General features: G+C 38.4%; 2 protein-coding genes across 8 annotated transcripts in view; both read right to left on the reverse strand.

Annotated features, from left to right (window-relative positions):
• Positions 1–27,728, reverse strand: HYAL4 (hyaluronidase 4). Of its 5 annotated transcripts, XM_085004798.1 has the most exons (5): positions 22,876–22,958; positions 10,188–11,187; positions 5,718–5,807; positions 3,725–3,850; positions 683–2,992 (listed from the first exon to the last, which is right to left on the reverse strand). In XM_085004798.1, the coding sequence occupies exons 2-5, from the start codon at positions 11,142–11,144 to the stop codon at positions 2,891–2,893; spliced, it is 1,275 nt and encodes a 424-aa protein (XP_084860924.1). In that variant the 5' UTR covers positions 11,145–11,187; positions 22,876–22,958; the 3' UTR covers positions 683–2,890. The 5 variants fall into 5 exon arrangements, with proteins under 5 accessions (XP_084860922.1, XP_084860923.1, XP_084860921.1 ...); XM_085004796.1 differs by lacking the exon at positions 22,876–22,958 and adding an exon at positions 27,542–27,728 and having other exon boundaries at positions 1–3,850; XM_085004797.1 differs by lacking the exon at positions 22,876–22,958 and adding an exon at positions 23,436–23,604 and having other exon boundaries at positions 1–3,850.
• LOC100512820 (hyaluronidase-4-like) overlaps positions 26,227–27,729 on the reverse strand; it is a 72,678-nt gene continuing 71,175 nt past the window's right edge. The window contains exon 4 of one of the 3 annotated variants that reach the window (XM_085004771.1): positions 26,227–27,728. In XM_085004771.1, the coding sequence (XP_084860897.1) occupies positions 27,288–27,728 (441 nt within the window). In that variant the 3' untranslated portion in view covers positions 26,227–27,287. The remainder of the gene's footprint in view (position 27,729) is intronic. The other 2 variants (XM_085004770.1, NM_001445479.1) reach the window with 2 other exon arrangements.

Genomic DNA, 27,729 nt, shown 5'->3' on the forward strand with positions numbered 1-27,729 from the left:
TTATCTTGTAATAATTTTTAATGGAATATAATCTGTAAAAAAAACTGAATCACTATAGTGTACACGTGAAGTTAATATGATATTACAAATCAACTATATGTCAAGTTAAGAAACAAATTTGATGCAAATAAATTTTCTATATTCTGCTGAGATCTAATGAAAAGGTAACTAGGTTAAGGTTCAAAAGTATAGGGTTCAAGGCCTTTGTGCTTCTTCATGATATTAAATAAGTCATTTCACTACTCTGACTCATACATAATTTCTTCTACTTCAAAGTAGAGATAAAATTACCTATCACAGCTTTTATGGGGACCAATATTGATGATAACAGCTAACATTTGGCAGGGGATTTTTATGTGCCAGAGTTTATGATAAGTATTTTATCTACTTGATATCATTAAAAATGTATAAAGAGGAAAAAGACATCATTATGATCTCCCTTTTGTAAAAGAGAACACCAAAGGACTAGAGAGGCCGATTTCCTTGCTGTTTCCACAAAGAGAAGTTAGAACAATCCTGAGAAGCTGCAGTCAATAAGCAGCTTAGGAGGTGGATTTCCTATCCAGGGGCAGTGGGCAAAATTAAACAAGAGAATCTGCAACTAGAAGATCTGGAGATTGACCATAACCAGTAGCCCAAAAACAAACACAAACAAACAAACAAAAAACAAAAACGCATTATATGCATGGTCAAAAGCTGAATGAATATATTTGGATTCCATTACAGTAAGAGTTATAGTGAAAAGAAAACTTGGCAACTCAGATTCCAGATCGGGGCTCTTTCACAAACGGGCTCTTCGACTTTGCCATGTGATTTATTTTCCTCAGGCCTCAGCTCTTCACAGAGGAGTTAAACTATGCGATTTCAGAGGTTAATGTGTTCGGATAATAATAGAAACATAATGCCTGAGAATGACTTTGCAATGACTTACTATTTATATGCAGATTTAAAAACAAAACCATTGTAGCAAATTTATAGCTTCCACTGATCTGGCTTTCTGAATCACTCACTCATTCATTCAAAATACTTATTGGGCACCTATTGTGTCCCAGACACTGTACCAAGTACTGTTCTGGCAGTGAGCAAAATGAAATTCTCATTTTCCTAGTTTACATTCTAGTAAAAGAAGATAGAAAATAAACAAATACATAATCTATACTATGTCAGATGGTGATAACTGCTACACCAAAGAATGAACAAGGAAAATTAATAAAGGGAAATATCTAGTCCCAGTGCCCTCTCGGTTCTTCCTTAAATACACCAGGGCCACTACCAAAGGTGCACCTGCTGATTCATTTGCCTGCAATACCCCTCCCCCAAGTAACCCCATCACTAACTCTCTCATTCAAACAGCATCTGCTCAACGGAGTCCAACACAGGGAAAATCCCTCCCTCCTCCACTCTGCTCTCCTTATTTTTTCCCATAGATTGAACATCCATATAAACTGCCTATTTGTATGCTGAATGTCTGTCTCCCCCAGCAAGAATGTACGTTCTAATAAGGCAAGGCTCTTTGTTTTCTTCAAGGATATATTTCAAAGCCTAGAACAATACCTGATAGGAACTAATGCTTAATTAATTAATAGATGAATGAATGAATGAAGAAGATGATATGTAAAGTCTTCTCTGATGAAGTGACTAAATAGTAATAGCTTGATATTTAAAAAGAAAACTTAAGGAAAATTGCTAGTTAAGTTTTGCTATATGCAATTGATAGGCTATTACTGTGGCCTTAAAGATATTTAAATTATATTTATGAAGACTATGAAATAGGATATAAACTTTTTATAACACATTTAAGTGAAAAACACAGATACAAAAAATTTGTATTTTATATATTATTATAATAACCACGTAAAAAATGTCTTTAGAAGAAAGGCTAGAAAGAAATACAAGAAAAGTTATTAGTATACATTATAGTGATTACTGATGATTTCCATTTTTCCTGCTTTACAAACTTTTTATAATTTGTAATAATTTTTCATAATTTCTTTGATATAAAATAGACCTAATTTCTTAAAAGTTAATCTACATAAAGCTACCTCTTATTTATGGTACTATAAAAGCTTTTTGTTTTATTCTGTTTGCATATTACATTTAAAAATTAGACTATTAGGCCTAAAGGACCCAGAGCTGAAAAGGACATTGCAAATGTTTCACAGAAAGACAAAAGAGGCAGAGGAGGAAGCTGCATCAACTCTCATGCCTTGTATAATAGCATCATACCTGTCTTGAATTTACCTTTCAGGTAGATCATCTCCAGGAGAAGGAAATCCTATCAAGTGAAATATGTCTTTCAAGGGAACACATGCCTAAGTGATTACACATGGAACATAACATCAGAAAAAGGAAATTGCCCGAGACTGTTTTATCCCAAGTATTTCCATTACTTTGGTGAACAAAGGAAAATCGTTGAAGATTAGCAACAGGTATTAATAGCTGAAGTATACATGGGGAGTGTTATTCAATTTATCCTTCAGAATATTTCACTCAGTTAGGAATTATATTTGCCAAATTTTGGATGAGAAAATGGGGACTATAAACTTGCCCAAAGTCACATAGCCAGATGGATAGTGAAAAAATGATTCAACTGACTCTAAAATCACCACTCAAAACTTATATATAAGGACCAAAATATTGACTATTTCTTAGTAGGACCCCTTCCAAAACTACTTCTGGGTCCTTAAGTGTCATTTGTTAAAATTTTTTTAGTAATGATTTTGCTTGCAACAACCACATTTTTATCAACCTGGCTCCAGTTTCTAGATCTAGAGCAATGTCAGCCTAGGCAAACATGAAAACTGTCCAGAAGCCTTTTGTTGTATTTAGATCACCAGAGTCTGTAAGGGAGGGTCTCAGGCTGGGTAAGCAAGACACCACATGGGAACAGCTACCTTTGACACGAGTTGACTTCAGTTCCCCTTGTGCCCTTGTGAGAAGTCACGTCAGGAATTGGCTCTGCGTTCATTGAGCCTAGGCAGGCAGAAGAAGCCTGAAAAAGAAGTTTGAACCTGAAGCTGCAACAGGAATTCTGCATTTGGTTCTCTTTGGTGGACCAAGCGACCAGGTCACACCCTGAGGTGACCCCATCTGTGAAATCAGATAATTGCTTAGTAATCTGTCCTTCAGAAATTGCTCACTGGAAAAATCAGTCTTTGAAATCAATAACTTAATCTCTATATGTATACTTTTATGTATGTATGTGCATAAGAAGACTAAAATAAGTTAGCTCTAGGTAAAATACAACTTAAAACATTCCAGTAAGGAAGAAGAGTGCATTGATTTAACTCCTGGATCTGGTTTCTTGCCCAGATCGGAGCCAAATAAAGCAATTTGTTTACATTGAGTGACACACGTCTGCTGATAATACCTCTCAGTGGATGGTAATGTTTCATATCTTCCCTAAGTGACAACGCTAGAGGCCATGCCATTTTCTTTAAACTCTATCTCACAACTGAATGCTCTGATAACCTGCTGAAACCAGCAGGCATAGGGTCATTAGTGAACCAGAAAAAGAGGAAACCCCAGAGCAGCCATCTGCCCTCTTCATTTCTCTGCAATCAGTCCCTTCATATCCCTGATAACAATGACAGGAGAATCTCTCCACCAGCACTGCCAGGTCTCTATCAGATGCTCTTCCTTTCACAGTAAATTCTCCATCCTCAGAGGCCTCTATGCGGTAACTTGCAGGGTTCAAGTGAAGGTAATCCGGAGCTTTCCACACCTTCCTTAGGCATCTCCCGTTATTCCTGCAGAGGTGAAGGCTGCACACCTCAGCGGCTCTGGTCACGTTCACTACGTAGTGTCCTAGGTCAGAACTTACAAACTGCTTCACCTTTGTACAGTTGCCCTGGAAATGCAGAAACAAACAAGTTTTAGTGTTTTTGTTTTTGTTTTCTGGTACTGGTATGTTTAGAGCATCTAGACCCACAAGGTAGCTCTTCGGACTTGACTGAAACTTAATGGCTTAGTTCAGCCATGAACACGTAGGCTCAGGTGATGAACCCAGAGAACCCAGACCAGAAAAGATGGCAGGTGGACAGGGCAGGAGATGGAGAATGTGTTATCACAGGCTAAGTGAACTTGAATGGGCCCCAGAGTCACCACATGTGACCTTGCCTTCTTCCAATCCTTTTTTTCTTCCTTCTAGATCTCAAGTTAATGGGTGTGACAAAAAGAGAAACAAATCCACATTAGAAGTCATGCCAGAGCTGCTGTTCTCTGGCCACCTTTCAGGTGTGTGTGCCTTATAGTGTTGCTAGAATCCGAATCATTATGTTCTACCAAATTATTGTTGACGATCAACCTGTAGCCTTTGGCATTATCCTGTTAATTATATTTAACTTTCAGTTGTCCTGGGATCTAGACTCCTCTATACAATTCAAATACAAGAAAGCCTAGAAGGCTTACCTGGGCATTTTGTGTGAGTGTGTGTGTGTGTGTGTGTGTGTGTGGTTCCTATTGTGTATCCTAAACAGAGGCCACCTGGTTTGTACTTGGCCTCCTGATGGCTCTTCTCTTGAATCACGTAGACTGAAGGGGAAATATCACACCTGGAAAGTCAGGAACTGATCCTTTCAGTGTCCACCTAATTCTCATCTGTGGATAGAGGAGATTTTAACCTTATATTGTCACAAATAGTTTCATGAGCAGTATCTTGGTTAGTAAGAAATTGAGCCTATGAAATTCAAAAAATAATATCAGATCTAAATGAACTTTCAAAAAATTTAGTTTAACAAAAAGCACTGAGAAGTATTATAACTCAAGGCAAAATGCATTATATGATAGAGATATAAACAAACAATATATGGAAATACAGAGGCGATTGCAATTAATGTGGATTGAGGAAAACTAGGAAAACTTGGAGTAGATAATATTTGAGCTGGGAGACATTTGAAGAGACATTAATCTTATTTTAAATGTGATTAATTTTCAGGTAATGTCTCCACAGAATAACAATAAGTTCAATGTGGATATTTACAATTAGCTTCAGTTTCCACTCATCAAAATATAATATCACGCATTTTACGTCATGGCTAAATGCAAGGGCTCTGGAATCATACCGTCTTATGGTTAGTGCCAGCCTAACTAACTCTGATCCAAGTTAGAGTTCCTCTCCTGTTTCCTCATCTGTAAATGAGGATGCTAGTCCCTGCCTCACAAAGGTTATTATGATCAGTAAGTGAGAAAATCCAAAACAAAAAAGCAATGAGCACAAGCCTAGCAAATAGTAAATATTCAACTGTCAGTATTATGGTTACTGTCTTAACAGAAGGTCATCTATCTTGAGCCTTTCTACGTATCAGGCACTGGTTTGTTTTGTTTCGTTTTGTGTTTTGTCTTTCTAGGGCTGCACCCACAGCATATGGAGGTTCCCAGGCTAGGAGTCAAATTGGAGCCGTAGCCACTGGCCTATACGACAGACACAGCAACTTGGGATCTGAGCCACGTCTGCAACCTACACCACAGCTCACAGAAACGCTGGATCCTTAACCAACTGAGTGAGGCCAGGGATCAAACCTGTGTCCTCAAGGATGCTAGTCAGATTCGTTTTCACTGAGCCATGATGAGAACTCCATCAGGCACTGATTTTGGACTTTGATTCTAAAGCAGGTTTACTATTGGAGAACTGAGAGCTCTGATTAGAGTGAATTCTGTAGGAAAACAGAATGCATCATTTAAATAATGTTAACGACACCGCCAAGGTACTGTCTTACCTCAGATGAAGTTAAATTCATGTCTCCCCAAATAACAAAGCCGGCAGCACCCAAGGCAGCACTTTCTCCAATAGTACTGATAAGATCTTGCTAGATTGAAGAGAGTAGAATTTATTACTTGCTTGAATATAAAACAACCAGCCAGGGATTAGGATTGGAGGCTAAATTCAGTGTGATAGGGTGAAACTATTCTCTAATTTCTTAGAGTAATGCAAATGTTAGGTGAACTGGAGCTCAGAAATTACAGTCTAAAATCATACAGAACATATTAAATATATATTTCTTAAAGTTACATTTTGCCAAATAAGATATTTTTAAGACAGCCTGTAAAGAGCCACCAAAAGTAGGTTAATTGAAGTTGACTCGGAGCATACACACACACACACACAAATCATCTCTAAGTATATGACCCAGAAACAGAATTCAAAAGTTTTCCATCTCCAAAGCTGAGGAATGCCTTGGATTCATCTTAGCCAAGTACCCTCTTCAGTTGGCAATACTCTCCTGAAAACTTTGCCTCTGCAGTGACCTGGAGGGGACCTGTGTCATTTGGATTTTCAAGCTAGGAAGGAACACAATGCTAAGGTCCATGGCGGCATCTGATTTGATCCAGTCCTTATATTTGGTTTCTGAAATTTCGTATTTAATTTTGAAGTACATGACTTAATGGGTTTTATTTATGATCCATCCAGTCACGGTAAGGCCACAGGGATTTTTCTCAATATAGTTAAGATAGATGAAAACAAAATTTCAGCAGGGAGAATTTTGGTTTTGTAATCCTAAGGGATTATTGTTTTAGTGTTTAAAGATTAACATGAATCTAGGTCATTTCAGAGGGAAATTAAAAGTTGAATGCGTGTGTTGTTTTCCTAAATTAAATCTCTGACGTTGGGGGTCTAAATAAATTTGTTAAAATACAATATATTTCTCCACTCTTTAGAATACCTTTTACTCCAAGGATACATTTCCATCAGTTATAGCCTTGAAAATATAATTGGGTAATCCAGTGGCAATTAAAAGCAGAACTTAAAACTGTATTTTGTCTTGGGCATTTCATATTAACATCAATACTTGAGAGAGAAATCTCCTTACTTGACACATGTATAGTGCACTCAAGTGAAAAGTTTTACAATCCCAGTTTTTAAAGTTGTTTTTTGTTTGTTTGTTTGTTTTTCTGGGCAATTTTACTGGTAATTAAAAAAAAATAGAGATTTCGGTTTGAACTAATTTCTTTTCAGGCTCGCATCTATTTCCATTTCCAAAGACCACAGGGTCTGCTGACATGACAGGAAGAGGAGCAGTTTATGAAGCTGAAATGAGATGGTGTAAGTGGAATGGTTTTGAGAATTAACCATGATATGAGAAATACAGGAAAGAGGAGGAGCCAGCCATGCAGAGCCCAGAATAAGGACCCTTCTGGGTCTGTCTGTTGCCTCTTTTGGCAAAGACCTAAAGGAGCAGAGCTCCTCCCTCCACCCACTTTTGAAAATTTGCCATTTGCAGGAATATGGATGGACTTGGAGGGCATTATGCTAAGGGAAATAAGTCAGACAGAGAAAGACAAACACTGTATGATATCACTTGTATGTGGAATCTAAAAAAAGACAACAAACTAGTGAATATAGCAAAAAAAGAAGCTGACTCACAGACATAGAGAACACACTGGTGGTTCAGAGTATTGGGTACAAGACAGGCTCAGGGATGCATTATATAGTATGAAGTATATAGACAAATTTTTGAATAACTTTAAGTGTAACCTCTAAAATTGTATACATATTTCTTAAAAAGTCTTTAAATACCATTTAAGCAAAAAAAGAAAAAAAAAAGCTTTCCTTAATACAGAGATGTGATTGTCGCATGATGTGATCAGAGGCGCAAAATGCCCCAATAGTCTTCCATGAATTTCTGTTATGTGTATGTGAAACCTTTTTTGGGGCATCTCACAATTCTTAAATATTCTGTTCTGATTTTTAACAGTCTTTGTTCTTTTTGTTTTTCAGTTTTGGAGGCTTCTATTGAGACATCCTTACATTCAGAGAGTCTCTCCTTAGCTGTGTCCAGTCAACTAATAAGCCCATCAAAGACATGCTTTATTTCTGGTACAATGTTTTTCATCTCTAGCATTTCTCTTTGGTTTTTTCTTAGAATTTCTCTCCTTGCTTTCATTGTACATCTGTCCTTGCACTCATTCTATTTTATCCATCAGAGCCCTTCGCATATTAACCATAGTTGTTTAAAATTCCTGGTCTGATGCCAACATTCCTGCTCTCTCTGAGCATAGTTCTGATGCTTGCTCTGTCTCTGCAAGTTTTGCCCTTTAGTATGCCTTGTAATTTTTTTCTTGATAGCTAGACATGATTTAATTTTTTTAATTGGCAGATAACTCATACTGGGTAAAAGGATCTCCTATATCTTTTTTTTTTTTTTTTTTTTTTTTGTCTTTTATAGGGCTGCACCTGCAGCACATGGAGGTTCCCAGGCTAGGGGTCTAATCAGAGCTGTAGCTTCTGGCCTGTGCCACAGCCACAGCAACACGGGATCCGAGCCATGTCTGTGACTGACACCACAGCTCACAGCAATGCCGGATCCTAAAAGGGTGTACTATAGATAGGCCTTTAGTAATGTGGTGGTAAGATGTGAGGAGAGGGGAAGAGTTCTACAAGTCCTGCGACTTGGTCTCAGTCTTGGTGGCCCGAGCCGCTGCACTGTGAACTTCACAAGTGCTTCTCAGTTGTTCTCTCACACCCCCCCACCACCCTTCCACCTCTGCCTTAGGTGGGACTGGCTGGCTAGATGGGGCTAAAAATGGGTATTTCTCTTCTTCCAAGAGGAAAACTAGAGCTAGTTGGAGTTGAGTAATACCTTTCCCCCAGGAATGTTGGCTCTGATAAAACCTCAGCAGGTTTGGCTGTGGTTAAACAGTTTCTCCTGAGGGCAGACTGGGTTCAGAGGAACAGGAATGTTCTGCAATACTCAGAAGGGTTCCTTCTCTTCTCCACCTGCTAGACGCACAAGGCAGGGTTTTCTCCAATATTCACTGTGAGGACTTGGTGCACTCCTGGAAATAAAACTCACAGAAGGGTGCTCCCCACCCACTATGACCAGGTCCCCTGGAGTATTCATCTCTCAGACTTGTCTACTCTGAACCACCAGTAATTTCTCTACTCTGGCAGTAGTTCCCACAGAGGTTTCTGCTCATGAGTTTCTGACCTGGAAGTTGTGATTCTCTGTATTCACCCATCTGTCTTTCCAATTTTGAGGGCAACAATTTGCCCTGTGTCCACACTTCTGTTATCAATCTAAGAAGAGCTGATTCTTCTGTTTGTTTAGCTTTTTACTTATTTGGACTGAGTAGCATCTTCTAAACTTCCTACATGCTGACCTGGAAATGAGAAATCAAATTGCCTATAAATTCCTTTGACTTAGGGCTTTGCCATCAGAGGGAAAAGGAAGACACATTTTGTATTTATAGGTTATTGATCCTCATTCAGTAAGTAATGAAACTGCAGATGCTGGTGGTGAAAGCCACACCTTCTGAGGCTGGTATGTGAAGGGAGTGCTAGTTTCTTTCCAATATGTCCTTCAGTGTCATGATCAAAGAGAGTTTACTGGGCCCGATTCAAAAGGGTAAGTCTTCTAAGGAGACAGTAGCAGATATTAAGGCAAATTTGTCTACCAAATTAGTTCCATGTCACCTGGCTGAGAGCAGGGAGCTGAATGAATCACAACATAGCTATCTTTAGAGGATTAAAAAAGCAAGGGCTCTTCTCAGTAAGGGAAGTCACAGGCAAGATGCCTCCAAGAGTAAATTGGGACCACTTGAGAGCATGAGCCACACAAGCGATGCCACATGAAAGGAGAAATAAACAGCGCATGATGTAAATAGCAACAAATCTTCCAGGTCCCAGCATGACACAGGGCTACCTTGCCTTATGCATGATCCTAGACTCAAATCAGGGTTTTGGAAGTCAAAAGTAGGGGCACCCAAAGGACTCATTCTTTATATTCAGGTTTCAGTCCCTGAGGATTCACCACAGTTTATTGTAAGAGCCCGCTGTGGGGAGCTGGGGTGTCACTAATGAGCTCCCTTTGCGTGTTACAAGCAGGAATATTAATTATTATACACGGAAAAATATTTTTAAGTCTACAATCAGGAAAATCCCTATTATTTATTTATTTTTTCTGCTGCCCCTGTGACATGGGGACATTTCCAGGCCAGGGATGAAACCGGAGCCACAGCAGTGACAACCCTGGATCCTTAACTCACTGAGCTACCAGGGAACTCCTCAGTATTGTTTTCAAAGCATAGCATCAAGTGATATCTACGTTGCATTTATAAAAGGGGTATAGGCAACGTTGTGAATGAAATGAGGTTTTACAGCACCCATGTAATTCCCCCCAGCTAACAAAAAAAATGCCTCTTTTAGAGGTAAGAGGAATTCTTCCTCTCTTTGGCCAGGGGTCTCTTACCTTAGAAAGAAAAAACAGAGGTTGGTCTCTGTAGCCTAGCCTTGTGTAGACAAACACAGGCAGAGCATAACCATGGGATGTCACGGTGGAGATCCTCATGGATTCATGCACCCGAAATTGTGAGAAACGCAAAGTGTTTTCACTGTCTCCCAGGGATTTCCTGACGCTGATAGAAGGATATAAAGCAGCACTGCTGTTCCAGAGCCAAGAGAGCTCGTTGTTCCTCAAAACTTCTTCTTCTGGGCAAGACCCCGTATAGTTTGGGGCATAAACATTATAATTGTGGCAGTCAGGATATAAATAGTAACCCCAAAGGCCCTTGGGTCTGCTCTTAATTCCCAATTCGATGGTTTCCTTCATGAAAGCTTTTGCACTTTCCTCGAAAGTTGTTTTGGCTAAATATTCAATATCAGCCATGGACACATTCTCTTGCAGCTCAGAAATAAGCTTTCTTGACTTCTGTCTGTAGACATCTTTTGTGTTCCAGTTCCTGGCCCACTGGGGTCGCCAATATTCCCAGTCTATAACAGCAAGTCCACTGAAATCTTCAGAAGGGATGTAATAATTAATGTCTTGGTCTGCTTTTTCCAGATGTACCTGCAGACTTATGTTCTGGGGGAGACCCCCATTAATGGGAACTCCCTGGGCTGTATACCAAGGATAGTATCCCAGTCTGTTGACATAAAATATAGTGACATTTTGCCCCCTGGCCCTGGCCAGTGGACTTCCAATTACCTGAAACATTTTCAAATTTAGTCTTACATTATATTTTATCAAACACTGATCTGTTGGAGCATTCCAAGCAGCTATAAAAGGTTTCCTTTGGTAAACTGGAAGTCGGGCAGGTTTTAGGGAAGAGATAGACTTCAGAATGAAAAAGATGAGCAGCCATGATGTGAGATGGATTGGCTGAACAACACAAAACCTTTGTTGTCCTTCAGATAACGGCTTCATCATAAGATAAAAATCTTGTCTTCTGCTTTAATGCACTCAGGAAGACCTGCGAAGAGAGTTAATTTTGTGTTAGTGATAATTTTGAGGAAAAAGACTCCAATGTCAGATGGAAATTATTGTAGTGGTTATATATTTATAAATTTAAGTGCATTCTACTTCAAGGTCTCAAAGAGGCCTACAAATACATTAAGATATAGAAGCAAGTGTAGTGAACTTACTTCTATCCAGGGGCAAGCAATGCCATTCACCAATATTCATGGAGCTTCAGATGCTGTGTTCAGAATGCAAATGAATAAGGTGTGGTCCTTGTCCTCAAAAAAGTTCATGATCAAAGAAAGATGTAAAGTAGTATTCACTACCATTTTGGAAAACTCATCAAATCCCAGGCTCTGTACTTACGTCCTAAATAAATATTTATTTCATTTAATCTTGTACTAACTTTTTATTATTTCATTAAATAAGCCAAATGTCTGGCTGCTTTCCTGGCCTTCATTGCAGCTAGGGTGCTGGTATATGACTGTAACCAGGCCATTTAGACGCATCATACTTTGGACTTGAGTTGAGATCTTGGGAATCAAAAGGGCTAAAAGGTGGTAGTGCCAGTGAAAAAGGCAATACTAGTGTCCAAGAGTGGCCCATGCCCGTCAGGGCATCCAGAGTCTGCTATCTATGGTTACACGGCAGCATTGTCCTCATGGAATAGCACTTTTCTGCTCAGGTCAGAGAGGTTTTGTTTTGATTTCCTACATCCAGGAACTCTAAACTGACAGAGATTCTTTCCATGGCATCTGTAGCTTTTGAGTAGTTTCTCCAGCAAAGCTGATCACGGTGTGCTATGTGTCGTATGTAATTCTCATTTCTAACCACCAGGTGTCATTAGCCAAACCGTACAGCCTTTCTCAAGCCTAGGCCACTGAGAAAAACAGTTAGGTAATCTATACAACCTATTCAAAGACGTTTAAGAAGTCCTAATTAGTGGATATATACAAAATATCTACTTTTAAGAGCTATATAGGTAGACATTTTCCTCATTCAGTCATTGAATAAATATCTGTATTCCTCCACCATACAAAGATGAGTAAGATTACTTAGTAACATGAAATACACTGAAGGTATAAATTATGGTTTGACAAGAACAGTATTTTCAAGGGAGTATAATTTTATGAGTAAGGTATGAATTGTGGTCCTCAAAACTGCCCCTAATCTTTGAGGGTTTTTAAATTATATTCTGCCTCAGGATAAGAAAAATGGATTTGCATTATGTATTAATTAATAGGAAACATTTTTTCCTTATACTTAAAATTTAGTTCATGTTAGAGAAGGCTACATATGTATACAAAAAAAAAAAAAAAAAAAAAGCAACTATTCAACCAGAGCACTTCATGCTTTGGGTTTTATTCAAAACATAGCTTTCCACTGATTATTGTTTCTCCTTCCGACAGCCTCCTCATCACTGCCACAGAACGTCCTCATTCATTTACTGTAAAGTTACCAAGTGGTTCTTTTCTCCTTTCCTGAAACACTGTCATTCTTCCAGTTAAAGGAAGGTACACATTCCATGGAAAGTGGCAGGCAGAGCGCCTGATGAAATGTGCGGGTGCACAATGAACACAGGCGAAATAAATAAGCAAAGCTCAACGCCTGTGCCTTCTGTTTGCGGTACCTCTCGGGTTTCTGCTGGGTTTCTGCTTCGCAGGCGGGCAGGTAGGTCCCAGTGCTGGTGCCCCCTTGGCCACTCCCCTAATGAAACATGGCTTGCTGGGAGGCGAGTCCCTCACTTGGCAGCTCCCAGACAATTTTTTCAGTCCCTCACCCCCACCAGTGCAATCACTAGCTGTCGGCTTCTCCCACTCTCCCTCCTTCGCCACTGGGGAACCTCCCTAGTCCTAGTTTTGTTTCAAAGTCCTTCCAGATGCCTTTCCCTCCCCCGACCCAGGCCATCAAAAGCTCCCCTGCTGAGTTCTACCCATAGCTTGACTGGTGGTCCCAGCAGAGCCATCTGTGAATGATTCACACTTAACCATGAGTCACCAATAGCACCTTCCTTTTCTTTCTCCTTCCCCTCCCAGCCTCATGATCCTTCCAGGAAGTTTGCTCCTTTAAACAAATCGCGAATGGGTAGGATTTTAGGAAGCGCTGGCAGAATATTGAGGGTGGGGATGAGGGAGAGTTCAACCTGGACATTCCCCCTCCACTTTACCCAGTTGTCTTAGCTTTGTTCTGGGAAGAAGTATGAAGGACTAGTTCGCTTCTATCAGCAGGGAGACTACCTTGAAGCCATTTTGAAGGGCCCTGGACAAATGATTCCCAGCAAAGTGACACATCTGTGAAAGCCAGAGGGTAAAGGGAAGTAGCTTTCTGCTCAGATACCTCCCCTGGTGGAAGGAAGAGCCACAGCCAGGAAGGCGTGGCTGTCACTGCTTTGACCTTGGCTTCACAGTTCTGAGCTTCCTCACCTGCTGAGAGGAGAAGGTGACACTCACAGCAGAGAGGTGGCGACTGCCTTATACCAGTCAGGCCTCTGACTGCACCTCAGTACATCTCGCCTGACATGGAGGATGGTGAAGAGGTCGAGGGAGCCTTTGGGGGAGGAGGTGCGTCATGTATGGATACAAGAGTCTGCAGAGAAGTCTCTATGCTGTATCTTCTCTCACTTCCGCACAAAAGCTTACTTGTAATACATTAAAAAAAGCCCTCCTCCACCTTGTATATCAGAAGCTGACAGCACTTGTGTTATTCTGTTAGACATAGACAATCTCACAGAAAACCAACCTCAAATGCGTTTACTCTCAGACCATAGTAAGATAAGACAAAGCAAGGCCACTGTTTCACTGTATCTAAGCAGAGATAAAGCCAAGATCACTGTGCTACCCACAGAACACCAAACATCCATTTCTTGCTAGATAAATGCTATTCTTTACTCAGCATAGAAATGCCCCCACTTTCTGACCACATCCAGTCTGAAACAAATTCCTGTTTTTTTCAGACCCTCTGCCAAATCACCCAGCTAAATCTAAATTCTGTAAGAGGTTCTTTCCCTCTTACTGAGACACCTCACAGCTCCCCATGGTGTGTGTCTGCCCCTGCTACAACACGCCATTACTCAATTCACTGAATTGCAGGTGTGTTCCTAGTGGTGTGGGGGGCATTGGCACCTGGGTGAAAGCAGAGATATTTAGTGTTCAGGAGATTTTTATTGAGCACCTTCTATATACCAGGCTCCCATTCTAAGTCCTAGGAGTGAGGAAAACAGACAAAACTCCCTGCTCTCACAGAGCATAAATCCTTGCAGGGGAGACATAATAAACAAGGTGAGTAAATTAAATATATAGCACATTGGAAGGTGGTAATAGCAAAGCAAAAAAATTTAAACAAGGATTCATGTTAGAGGGGAAGGGCTCAGTAATCTGAAAAGAAGTAATCTGAAAACAAGATAAGGAGTTAAGCCTGGAGGATGTCTGTGGAAGCATGGAGGGAAAGCAGGTGCAAAGGCCCTGAGGCAGGCACATGCCTGCCATGTTTAAGGAACTTCAAAGAGGCCAGTGACTAAGTAAAAGGGCAGAGAGGTAAGAGCAAGGGTCTTGTAGGGCCTTGCTGGGGCTCTGACTTTCACTCTAAGTAAGATGGGAAGGAATTAGAGTGTTTGGAGAGAAGAATGACATGGTCTGATTTGGTCTTAACTGGATTCTTCTGGCTGCTGCATTGACGCTGAAAGGGAAAATGCACAGTAAAGAAGCAGAAATCCCATAAGGAGGCTCTTGTCAGAACAAGGACAGGAGTTCCCGTCATGGCTCAGCAGAAATGAATCTGACTAGCATCCATGAAGACACAGGTTCCATCCCTGGCCTCTCTCAGTGGGTTAAGGATCCAGCATTGCCATGAGCTGTGGTATAGGTCGCAGATGCAGCTCAGATCCCACGTTGCTGTGGCTGTGGTGTAGGCTGGTGTCTGCAGCTTCACTTCAACCCTAGCCTGGGAATCTCCATATGCTGCAGATGCAGCCCGAAAAAGACAAAAAAAAAAAAAAAAAAAAAGAATCGAGGACAGAGACGAGAGTGGCACAATCCAGTTATTTAGAACATCATCATATTGTCAATAATCACCAAACAGAAAAATATTATACATCTATAAATTAATCCTGCTAGCTTTGTTTTACTTTGGATCTCAACTCTCAACTTCTGTTATACACTCAGCATAGGTTTTTTTTTTCTTTCACATAGCATGGTTAGTCAACTAATCTTTAAAATTAGCGGGAATACTCTGGGAAGGCTTTAATACACATACACACTCACATCTTAATATTAATACATTAGTAGAAGAAATTAATTTTCCATATCTACGACTCTTCCATTTCTTTTTTCATGAGATTAAGATTTGTTTTCAAAACCTTTAAGATGTCAAGTGTCTGCCCCTAAATCCATAAGGGTTTAATAAGAAGTTATCCTGAAGTATCCTTTTTTATTGGAAATTTTAAAATGTAAAGTTTTATTTCCAAACCTTTAAGGAAAGTAGTGATCAAAGTGATATTTTATTGCCAATAATAAATGTCAGAATGGAAGGTAGAGCAGAGCCACTGAGTTCAGCTCAACTCTCCAGAAATAATTGGTAACGTGCTTTTTCACAAAAACTTCTTAGAGAAAAAGCCAATAATAGCCTTCCATTTTTTTCTCTAAAGGATGTTACTGCCTTAGTCTGATCGTTAATCAATGTCTTATCCTGATGATTCTTAAATTCTTCTCTCATGAAATATCAATATTGTGAAAGCCAGCCCTAAGTGTTCCAGCAGATAGAATTTGATAGAGTTTTTCTCATGCATTTTTTTAAAAAACTTGATGCCTATTGGCTTACAATATAATCTACTATATAATAACATCTCTTTAACTTCCACAACTCATCACTGGAAACTGAATTTTATTATAACTCTATTTCATGTCACAGTTAAAGAACACGGATGTTCCTGCATCTGAACAAATTTTAGAACTACTGGACTATCTTGATACAAAACTGCTTCCCTTCTAGTCTTTCTAAAAATGAGCTTAAGTTTTGTGAGTAATAAAAATGACTATTCAGAGTTACTTGTGTTATGGGAAATTCACTCTTCAGTGTGAAAGGCTACGATTTTTTTAGGAAGCAGGGGCATTTTACCATCTGAAGGAGGATATAATTGTCTTTATATAAACGCATATACTTAGTCTTTGTCAAAGAGTACTACTTCTCCTTTAGGACTTGAAATTTCTTGCAGCCAACATCAACAGCTTTCTTGGAAAAGCACACTAAGTCTTAGGACTACATTTTGAATAAAATGTTCCCTCTGTCAAACTGTTTTTAACTAAGCTCCTTAAAATAACTTTAGGTTGATTTGAATCTTCAGCTTTTCTACTTCAAGTTTTTGAACTATAAAGCAATCTAGTGGTCTGTGAAATGTTACTGTTATTTTCTTTTCCCCCAATGTCCCTTGTCAAGATTATAACTTAAAACACCCCTTTCCCCATAACATGATCCAAACCATTGACCAGAAGAGCTGGGATATCAGGCCCAATAAAGCAGACAGAGACTAGCAATGTCAGGGAGTGGGGGACTGAGACCGAAACTCAGGCTTCAGGGCTACAACGGCATTTAAATAGGAACGTTTGATCTGGGTTCTCCAGATACCAGATCTGATTGTCAGGGTACAAACTAGCGTGGAAGGGCAGGCACTTGAGAGGATAAAGGTTGTGGCCAGGCCACATTGTTTGCCTGCAGGTAAGCATAGTTTGATTTCAACTTCTGCCTCTGTCCCAACAGGAATGGCTAGGAAACTAGGGTTGGCCTGACTCTATTAACAGCACATATTTCTCTGTACAAGCATACATATTTTAGCAAGGTAGGAAATTCTAGCAGGTGAAATGTGTAAGTGCTGACTCCAAACTGTTTGTAATGAAGAAAGAAAGAAGAATGGTGCATTCCAGGTAGAAACAGAAGACTGGAAATTTCTATCTGAATCACAAGTGCACAAAATATTTCACCTAGAAATTCTGCTTCTATGTTATTCGTTGCAGCATGCCTATCATTTCCAAGTTGGAAACAAACGTCCATCATTAAGGGACTGTTTAAATAAACCATGACTTTCCACACAGAATGCTAAGCAGCTGTAACAAAGAATGAGGTTGCCTCTTCATATTGATATGGGTAGTCACTAGATATCATAATTATTCTTTAACATATATATTTGTTTCATTTATATGTCTATAAGCACACTTAAAATTTTTAAAATGCTAGATACGTATAAAATGCTGGTATTATTTTTCTGAGAAAGATATATATATATATATATTTCTAATGTGTATGTGTAAATATGTGATTTATGTACTAAGGACTATCTCTGGAAGAATACTCAAGAATTGGAGTTCCTGTCATGCCTCAGTGGTAACGAACTTGACTAGTATCCATGGGGATGCAGGTTCAATCCCTGGCCTTGCTCAGTGAGTTAAGGATTTGGTGTTGCTGTGAGCTGTGGTGGCTCAGATCCTGTGTTGCTGTGGCTGTGGCTATGGCTGGCAGCTACAGCTCCTATTTGACCCCTAGCTCAGGAACTTCCACATGCTTCAGGTGTGGCCATAAAAAAAAAAAAAAAAAAAAAAATTGATTATATTTCTTGCCTCTAGAAAGAACTTTTAGCTAAAGGAAAGAAATGAGCAGGAGTGGGATGAGATTTTTGAAGGAGGCAATTTCTGTTGGTATTTTGCACTATGCTGATATAACAGCTTTTTAAAATTATTACTTATATTAAAAAAAAACTAATAAAGTTCTTTGGAAACAAGAAAGAAAATGGACACTGATTCTGACTATAAGGAATCAGGCATGGCTTCCTAAAAAAAGGTAACATCTGAGTTGAATTTTATTACAAAGATCATTTTTTATGAAGTTATTTGAGAAAATTGTATGCTTTTCTGCAATCTGGCAAGAAAAAACCCTTTTCAGAAATAAGAGGGGTTTTCTTTTCTATAGTTGAAGTAAATACCATTGGCCAGAGCTTTAAGTTACCACCCTATTCTGACACATGGATATTAAGGGATAATTACAGGTTGTTTAATTATCTATGGTAAGGGGAAACGAACAGTGGTTAATGGTTTAGTAGATTTTCAGTAGGAACACAGAAGACAGTCCTGAAGAAATTAATTAGTGTTATTATGCATCACAAAAGGCAGTGTACAATAGCACTACATTATTTATTACAAGTGGAAAAATATGCTGTAGAGTAATAGGATTCTCTGATTATAAACAATGTAAAACTCTAGTTACAACAATAAAAATATCTGGAGGGATATGAAAAAGATGCTATGGTCATTCTTTTTTATTTCCTTGACTATACATTAATTCTGGTGATTTATCCAACTGATTTTTAAATAACTTGGGAAGTTAGCTTTTTTCAACTTCAGATCATTTTTTCTTATATTTTCTTAAGCTCTTAAATTCCACTGTATTTTATTCAATTGTACGTTTTTGATGGAAATTAACTTGTGACATTTTTTTTAAAAATTTCTCCAATGTTTATGATCTTTTTTTATTATTCTTCCTCACACTTCCTTATTATAAATCCTTTCTCAAATCATATTTCTTTCTTTGAATTCTGTCCAACTACCCTGGTGTGTTTACACCAAAATAAGGAAATCTCAGTGCAATATTAACAGAAGCCAGTGTGGAGCAGAGGTTATACTCTTAGACTCCAGGGCCAGTGACCATCATCAGCACACTGGGAAAAGTTTTGCTGTTCTACCTATTCAATTTTTATTTACAGCATACCACAATACTGTCCTTTTGGGGGACGACAAGGGTGTGATGATAATCATAACAATTTATATACCAGCTATAGTACTCACATCTATCCTCTGCCTGTGAACTGAAGTCTCAGCTTTATACTCTTGAAGTTAAATTCTAATTTTAAATGTGTGATGATGAGGGGGTATCTCTCCCAGCACACCTTCCTCTCATGCCTCTCTGCAACTTTCTAGCCCTCTGGCTGACGTTTTCAAAACAGTACAAATTTTCTATACAAGATGGCAAGCCCTCTGAACTGGATTGCTCTCTGGATATCTCATCCCTATAGCCTGACTTCCCGGTCCTCAGCTGATTCATGCCTGAGCTTGCAGTTGGCATTGCTACTAAGGTTTCCTACCTGAAATAACCCTATCAACCTTCCGTAAACTTTGCTATAAACTGTCAAACCCATTATAGTTAAGCAGTCTGGAAAGGTTGTGGCACATAAAAAAAGGTTTAGGAGCTGGTGAAATTATGTTCACATGTATTTTTATTTTTATTTTATTTTTTTTGTCTTTTTTTGCTATTTCTTTGGGCCGCTCCAGCGGCATATGGAGGTTCCCAGGCTAGGGGTTGAATCGGAGCTGTAGCTGGCAGCCTATGCCAGCGCCACAGCAACGCGGGATCCGAGCCACGTCTGCAACCTACACCACAGCTCACGGCAATGCCGGATTATTAACCCACTGAGCAAGGGTGGGGGCCGAACCCGCAATCTCATGGTTCCTAGTCGGATTCGCCAACCACTGCGCCACGAATGGGAACTCCACATGTATTTTTAATTTTTCGGGTTGGAATTTTTATGATCAGCTACCTAGATATCTCATTTCTCCTTCTAAGGCACTAGGCTTCCACTTCGGGTATACCTGCTGGATGAATGATATAAAGCTCTTGATGTTGCAACTGAATGTACCAGTCAGCCTGATTGCCACAAGGTTTTAATGATAAATAGTATATATTATCATGTAACCAAGGAATTATGCTTTATTTGTAAAAAAAATTTTTTAATAAACTCTTGAAACCCCAGGTATAGTAGCTAACTAGTCATTAGCTGGTATGAATTGGAAAAAGGTCATTATAGAACTTCTTCTCTACTTTGGTTGCCCATTCACATGATATGAGAAGTGCACTTGGCTATTAGCACAGAAAGCTGAGTTTCTGCGTCAATTATGGTAACATATACTTACCATAAATGTGAAGTAAATGCTTTTTCATATGACAGATTTTTAGTTTCTTAAAAATTAGTTTATTTGTTCCAGACTATTAGTTATGGGCCATCTAATTACACAAACTGTATAACCTGAAAAATTTTGAAATAGGTTTTAGTTTCCAAATGTAATTTGACAGAACCTCCTAATACAATAAGGAAATTCAGGCCTGCTCCAGTCAAAGGTTCTGGGTTGGACCAAGGATACGCAATAAGGTTATACTGGAATGCCTATGATAAGACAGAGCAATTCCAGCCTACGGTAATGGCCTACGGTAATGGCCTACAGTAATGGCCAATTCTTGGAGGGGCGTAGGTTTAAACAAATACATAATGATAGATCATGATGATGAAAGTATATATAACTTTAATTACTGAATTTACTAAAGTTTCCCCCCTCTAAAAGAAGCAGGTTCCCATGGAAGTTGATTGGTAAGAAAATATGATATGTATTATGATTTTCAAAAATATTATAAAGGATATGAACACTTAATCTCTGTACATGAATTTTTAACGTTATTTTTTATTTATTTTTATTTTTTATTATTTATTTATTAATTTTTGTCTTTTTGTCTTTTTAGGGCCGCACCCGCAGCACATGGAGGTTCCCAGGCTAGGGGTCAAGTCGGAGCTGTAGCCACTGGCCTACACCAGAGCCATAGCAACGCCAGCTCTGAGCTGCGTCTGCGACCTACACCACAGCTCATGGCAATGCCAGATCCTTAACTTACTGAGTGAGGCCAGGGATGGAACCTGCAACCTCATGGTTCCTAGTTGGATTTGTTTCCACTGTGTCACAATGGGAACTCCTAACTTGTTATTTGTTAAAACTTTCTTAACAGTTTCCATTTAACACTTTTTCAACTCTTTGCTCTTGACTCCACTTAAACATTAAGAACCTGTGAATACTTCAACAAGAGATATTCTTTCTGTCATCAAACAGAATTCCAGTTTATAGACAAAGCTAAAGGAAATGTGACTAAACTCTCTCAGGTATTTCTACAATATCAGTATTTATTAATAACATAAATATCTTGGGAGTTCATGTAGTGGCTCAGCAGTAATGAACCCGACTAGAATACATGAGGATTCAGGTTTGATCCCCGGCCTTGCTCAGTAGGTTCCAGTGTTACTATGAGTTGCAGTGTAGGTTGCAGATGCAGCTTGGATCCCGTGTTGCTGTGGCTGTGGTGTAGGCCAACAGCTGCAGCTCCAATATGACCCCTAGGCTGAGAACTTTCATTTGCCACAGGAGGGGCCCTAAAAGGCAAAATAATAATAACAAAAACATAAATATCACAATAATGGTTCTAGATTAAGTTAGTCTCTCAAGAACTGACAATGAAGCAGTTAGAGATATCAAATTTCATTACCTAAACTATCTTATACACTCATAATTTTAAAAAATTGTCACTTTACCTTAGATACATGTAACCACTGAAGTAGACAGTATTTTTTCTCCATCGAAAGAAAACTTTTGACTTTAAGATTTACTCTCCCCAATGGATTAAATGAGTTTAGATTTGTCTTTCTCATATTGTTTTGGTACTCTCCTTTCTGGAAAATCTAAGTCTACCTATCTTTATGTATATATGTTTATATTCTCCTCCCAATTACTGATATTCTTATTTGAAGTGCCTGTGTTGATTTTCCCGTAGTGGCTCAGGAAATATTCATCCCCTTTATTAGCATTTGGAAAGAAAATTTAAAACCTATTTTTATAACAAAAAAAATTTTTTTTTCTCAACAGTTTTTTTTTTTTTTCTTCTTCTTTTTAGGGCTGTACCTGCACCATGTGGAGGTTCCTAGGCTAGGGGTCAAATCAGAAGTAGCCACCGGCCTACACCACAGCCACAGCAACGCCAGATCCAAGCTGCATCTGTGACCTACACAACCGCTCACGGCACCAGATCCTTAACCTGAAGCTGAACAAGGCCAGGGATCAAACCCACACCCTCAAGGTTACTAGTTGGATTTGTTTCCGATGAGCAACAACGGGACCTCCATTTTCTGAACAGTTTTAAATGACCTATATTTCCTAAAAATTTCAATACTTGTTCCAAATAACAGTCCTCTAATACGGTCCAATATAGTAGGTATGATAACTACAGAGCATATATTTTAAAATATACTTTTTTTAACAATTATGCAAAAATAAAATAGCAAATAAAATGCATTTACACTCTAAAGAAAACTATTTAGCTATATAAAGTTAGCTTGAGGGATTCTTCACAGGTATGAAAAACATTAAAATTGTGGCTCTCTCGTAAAGCCTTATGTTCTATGGCTTATCTGCATCTAGTTTACTAACCTGCTTCAGGGAATACATTTTGATACTATCGTAAGTTGTGTCAGGTTATGATAACCCAATATGCTACAAAAAGCTGATTTTCAGAGAAATCATGTATGTACAAGAGAATCGAAACAAATCTTGAATAGTTATTAACATGAGAATCATTCTCAAAAACGAATTTATAATAAATTTTAAAATGACCTGGAATTTAAGTTATATCTATCAGCGACAAATGTATTTTTTAGGATGCTAGGTTCAGAAAAGCAAGCTCACATTGTGAAAGGTACTGTATTTGAGAAGTAAAATAAGTTAGGGCAGAAAAGAAATTGGGATATTCCAAGAAATGATAGAAAATTAGTTTTCCCCCAACTCTTCTGAGAAAGCATGTTTCTAAAAACAGTCCTTAAAATTTTTCAAACAAAACAAAAAGTATATTTTACCTTTGCTTTTGTTTGCTGCCGGTCCTTTAGTCACCTGATGCAAAGAGGTTTAGTGGCAAAAGGATGCCCTGTGGCTGTTCAGGGAAACATGTCATTACAGAGGTGACTCAGTTCTCCAAGTTAAACTGGAGACTGGCATTACATCTCTTTATAACTAAAGTCAGACTCTCTTAAAAACACATCTGTATAAGTGACCACTGCTTTCTGAAAATACCCAATTTAAATTCACTGACTGAAGGAGAAAGAAAACTTTGATTGAGACTTTAGTTGAAAAAAAGAAAGGTAAAAATAACTGCATTAGAAAGATTCCCTAAGGTGCCATCCTTGATGATAATGGAATAATGAACTCTCAGTGAAGTTTTAGCTATCATTCTGAGTAAATACATTAATCTACTAGAACCAGTGGTTCAAGACAGTGAACTGAGGACATGTATTTGCTGCATCATCTGCATTACATCTTTAGAAAAAGTACAACCTAAAGCTGAAAATGAGAAAGGGTGACATGGCTCAAAGATCGAAAATAAAATTGAATCGGAAATGTCTTAATGGTAGAAATTTACCTTAGAGGTGTGAACTATCCTTTCCATTGGAGAGAGAAACCTTAGGTGTAGAGACAACAGATCCAAAAAACATATCGAAAAAATACGAGTGCGTGGAGGACCAATTATCAGAGAAATCTATTAAAATATCGCTTCCGGTATAACAGAATCAGTCAGGGCATTCAACTTCCTAAAGGATGTAGAACGACAAGGAAGAGAGACATGTAACACAAGGACATTTAAATACAGAGAAAGACCTTCTCGGGTAAGGTTCAGAGTTTGGCTGTGGGACTAAATACAAAAGCAGAGCTAAAGGGGACATAGCTGGATCTCCCCAGCGGACACGGAGGGGATAAAAAAAGGAAAGGCTGCTCAGCCCTTAAAGGAATTACACTCCTTTTCCAAGATAATTTTCTCCTTGCTTTGATAATGGTGAGAATTCCTACCAACCTGCCTGTTTTCTGCTCACGTGCTCCAGGCAGAAACTTACTTGTCAACATGCCTCAACCCCTTTCAGTCTATAGCCCATTCTCCCGTTCCACATGAGATGAGAGTCCTGTTGAGTACATATACCTAAACAAATGCAGGGGATTGACAGGGGTTGGGGTGGGGTGGGGGGATCCCTATGACAATTTTCAATAACTCTGTTCCTTCACAAATATAAATGGATAGCTAAGGATCACATTAAACACATAAGAAAATAACTGTTTGGAATTAAATATGTGAGTGTCAGAATATGGTGAAGACTCAGCTAGTATTCTAGAAGAAAAAGTAGGCAAATCCATAATGCAAAGCAAAAAAAGACCATGGCTTAGAATCCATGAAAGAAAAGCAACACCAAGTAGAGATCTAGAAGAAATAATGGCCTTAAATGAACAGAGAGAATGAAAGGGAACTATTCGAAAAAGAATGAAATAATCCTGAGCTGAAGATGAGAGTCTAAACTGGAAGAGAAAACTAGAAGGCTTTGTAAAGAGTATCTTCAATACACAAATAAACACAAATGACGTGAACTTACTAAGGACCAGAAAGTATGATTATGACATACTGTTTTTGAGATGAAGACATACATTCCTTCTGGTTTAAAAATGAGTGTGCGAAACAGAAGACTGGAAAAAACCAAGTATCTCATCAAAATGTTTGTGTCCAAATTAAAATTAATTAAATTAATTTTTTTTAATTAATGAGAGATAAGAAACAGTACTGCCCTAAGTATCATTTATCAGATAATTTTTCAGGTAATTCGGGTGAGAGATGGGTACTCTAGGGTTTCTAAGAGGTACTACCTGTCATCTTAGAAAGTATGTTTCATTTACTAAAGTATTTTGTGGTATTTATAATGTATTTTGCTCACAGTTGTATCCTTTATTAATATCCCTTGGAGAAGCATATGTCCTATCATAAGCATAGGAATGGAGTTTAAATTTTGATATTTTATTTAAGAAAAATAGAATTTTTATGTTGTCTTTGGATTAGACATAATTGATGACTAATTGTGATTAGTCATTTATGACTTCTCATTTTTATGAGACATTTGACTAAGCACTATGGTCTGAAAACCCAAAGTTATGCTAATCAAAATAAATAAAAATTCAATGTTTTCCATAATCTGTCTTTAACTTGAGTAGATTTTTTTTAGCAAACCAATCATTTTGAAGACTGTATTGTTAGCAATGTGGCATTATTTGGTTTTAGTTTTGTTTGCTATTAAATTTAAGTGAAATAAATGTCAACTTTTTTATTTAGAAAAAGTTAAATGATTAGTTATGGGTAATAGAATTGGGGGGGTTCCTATTTTCTGTATGTTTTTCCTTATTCTTTCCTCTACCTTAATACTTTTTGTTATGCCTTGACTCTACTGGAGGCACCATTTAAGGAGTGAAGAGCTGTGATGTGTAAAATCGGCGATACCTCTCATTCTCTCCATATCTTATTTTCTTTCTCTTCAAAATGGTGATAATATTATTAATATTTCCCTTTGCCTGCCTTACTGGAAGTCATTGCATATCAAAACTCATATAATAATTGTTGGAAAACTATCACTGTAGAAATAGAAGAAGCTACTCTTTGTCCCTTATCAAGGCTTAATACCAACTTTAACAGTTGTAAAAAGCATTTCTTACTTGGGCACAAGAATCTAATTACTATAATTACAGTCTTGATGCAACAGGAACCCAAAAAAATAGGGGAAAATAGGAAAATAGCCCCCATTTAGATTACTGTATTTCACTATCTCATTAAATTTTTCTCCTGAGAATGAATAAATGAATAGATGAACAAATGAAGTCTGAACCTGAGTGTGATCTACCTACCTATGTTCTATGTGCTTGAATAAAGTATTATATATATATATATATGCGCAATATTTGGAAGTATCAGGCAGGAAAACATCTCCTCTAAATTAAGGTGGGAAATGGGATTTGAGATATTATAATCTCTTTTGAATCTTTTTTTTTTTTTTTTTGTCTTTTTAGGGCTGCACCTGAGGCATGTGGAGGTTCCCAGGCTAGGGGTCTAATTGGAGCTGCTGCTGCTGGCCTATTCCAGAGCCACAGCAACGCCAGATCCGAGCCACGTCTGTGACCTACACCACAGCTCATGGCAACACTGGTCCTTAATCCACTGCTTGAGGCCAAGGATCGAAACCGCAACCTCATAGTTCCTAGTCAGATTCGTTACTGCTGCACCAAGATGGGAACTCCTTTTTTGAGTCTTAATGAAAGAAAATGATCTGGATTGTAACAGGCAGGTCAAGTGGCCATATGAATTTTTCAAATGACTTGCCATGCATTAAGAACTAAAAGGAAATTAATTGCTTTCGTACAGTATACTTTAATAAACCAACAAGTATTACATCAAAGAATTTCCTATATAAATTCCATCTTATTAGAGTTTAATAGTGCTTAACTTCTGATATTAATGATTGCCAAATGAATTTTCAAGAGCCCTGTGGATAAAACTGAACTCTACAGCACTCACTATAGATTCCCTCTCACCCCATGACTTGATATCCTGGGTCACTTGTATCATTTAGGAATTCCCACCTATAACGCAATGGTTGCCTTCTTTAGCTTCCACGTTATTGTGTGTTCCATATCCCATATGACCTTATTACAAATATCCCAATTTGCTAGTAACGGTTGGAATCCCAAGACCATCGTAGCAACATCTAATCATAATAGATGCTTTTTGTTGCTATCAATTTAAGTGCATATTTATTTGAAATAATAAAATGGAGATATATCTTATTTGACATGCTTTCCTTCAAAAGCTTCACTTAAATTATTATTTAAAAAATTATTTTCACTCAGACTCTTAGTTCAAATAGAGTTAATTAATGACCTGGCTCCCCACTTCCCTCACTCTTCCTGCTGCCTCAGCCACACTGGCTTTCTTGAGATCCCGAAACCCTCCAAACTTGCTTTCACTTAAAGACAGTTGCATTTGCTCTTCCCTGTTTCAAGAAGGCTCTCCTCAGGCACGTTTGTGATCTGCTCCTCCTGCCTTCAGGTCATCTCTTTAGGGAGCCATATTTGACAACCCTAGATACAACTTCCCAGGCTCTCCCACAATTCCTAACCCCTTCCCTCTGTGTTATTATTCTCCCCAGCACTTAGCACCATTCGATATGTATGTATCTGTTTCTTTATTACTGTTTGTTTTCTCACAAGAATTCAAGCCCCCCAAGGACAGAGATTTTGAAACGTTTACATCCTTATCCTTTCTATCTCTCGTGAGGTAAGCACCTAATAAATAATCCCTCTATCAATGTGTGGAACTAATGATTATCCCCTCCTTTTTTAACTTTAAAGCCAATAAATATTTTAGAAGTAGATTGAAGTTAACGAAAAAAAAATCCGTATTTTCTACTTTTCAAGGAAAAAATTGACATTGTTGTAGAGGGGTAAACAAAATCAACAGAATCCCAGATGAGATCATGCCAAGAATTACTGAAAATTTAAAGTTAGCCAAGGGAGCCTTACTCTTCCCTCTCAAGACATCTGAGGAGCGTTGCTGGCAAGACTCGCCATGCCAGCCATGATAGCAGTGACATACAAACCCATCTTTCAAGTCCTTTATCATCTTCAGTTTACTGGCTGGAGAAATGGTGAATCTCAAGCTCTTACCGAGGACATGTTTCTTACTGCTGCTTTCAGGCATATGCAGATAGGAGGAGGACTCAGGTATTTTACGGACGCATCGTCCATTATTGTTACACAAACTTTGACTGCAAAGTTTGGCTGCAGTTGTCACATTAGCAGCATAATGGCCCAATGCTCCTTGAATAAATTTCTGCACAGACAAGCAGGTCTCC

The sequence above is a fragment of the Sus scrofa genome, chromosome 18 (genome assembly GCF_054392235.1).
Source record: "Sus scrofa isolate SSC_HxYL_T2T_F1_AM1 chromosome 18, Sscrofa_HxYL_maternal_Yorkshire_Landrace_v2.0, whole genome shotgun sequence".
Lineage (NCBI taxonomy): Eukaryota > Metazoa > Chordata > Mammalia > Artiodactyla > Suidae > Sus > Sus scrofa.

Bases quoted from the DNA above. Each gene is read 5' to 3' on its own strand.
- HYAL4 (XM_085004796.1), bottom strand. From the start codon at position 11,144: ATGATGAAGCCGTTATCTGAAGGACAACAAAGGTTTTGTGTTGTTCAG. The intron at 5,808-10,187 runs GTAAGAGACCCC...TCTTCAATCTAG, and splicing joins CTCTGTTTTTTCTTTCTAAG to CAAGATCTTATCAGTACTAT. The intron at 3,851-5,717 runs GTAAGACAGTAC...CTGCATTTCCAG, and splicing joins TGAATTTAACTTCATCTGAG to GGCAACTGTACAAAGGTGAA.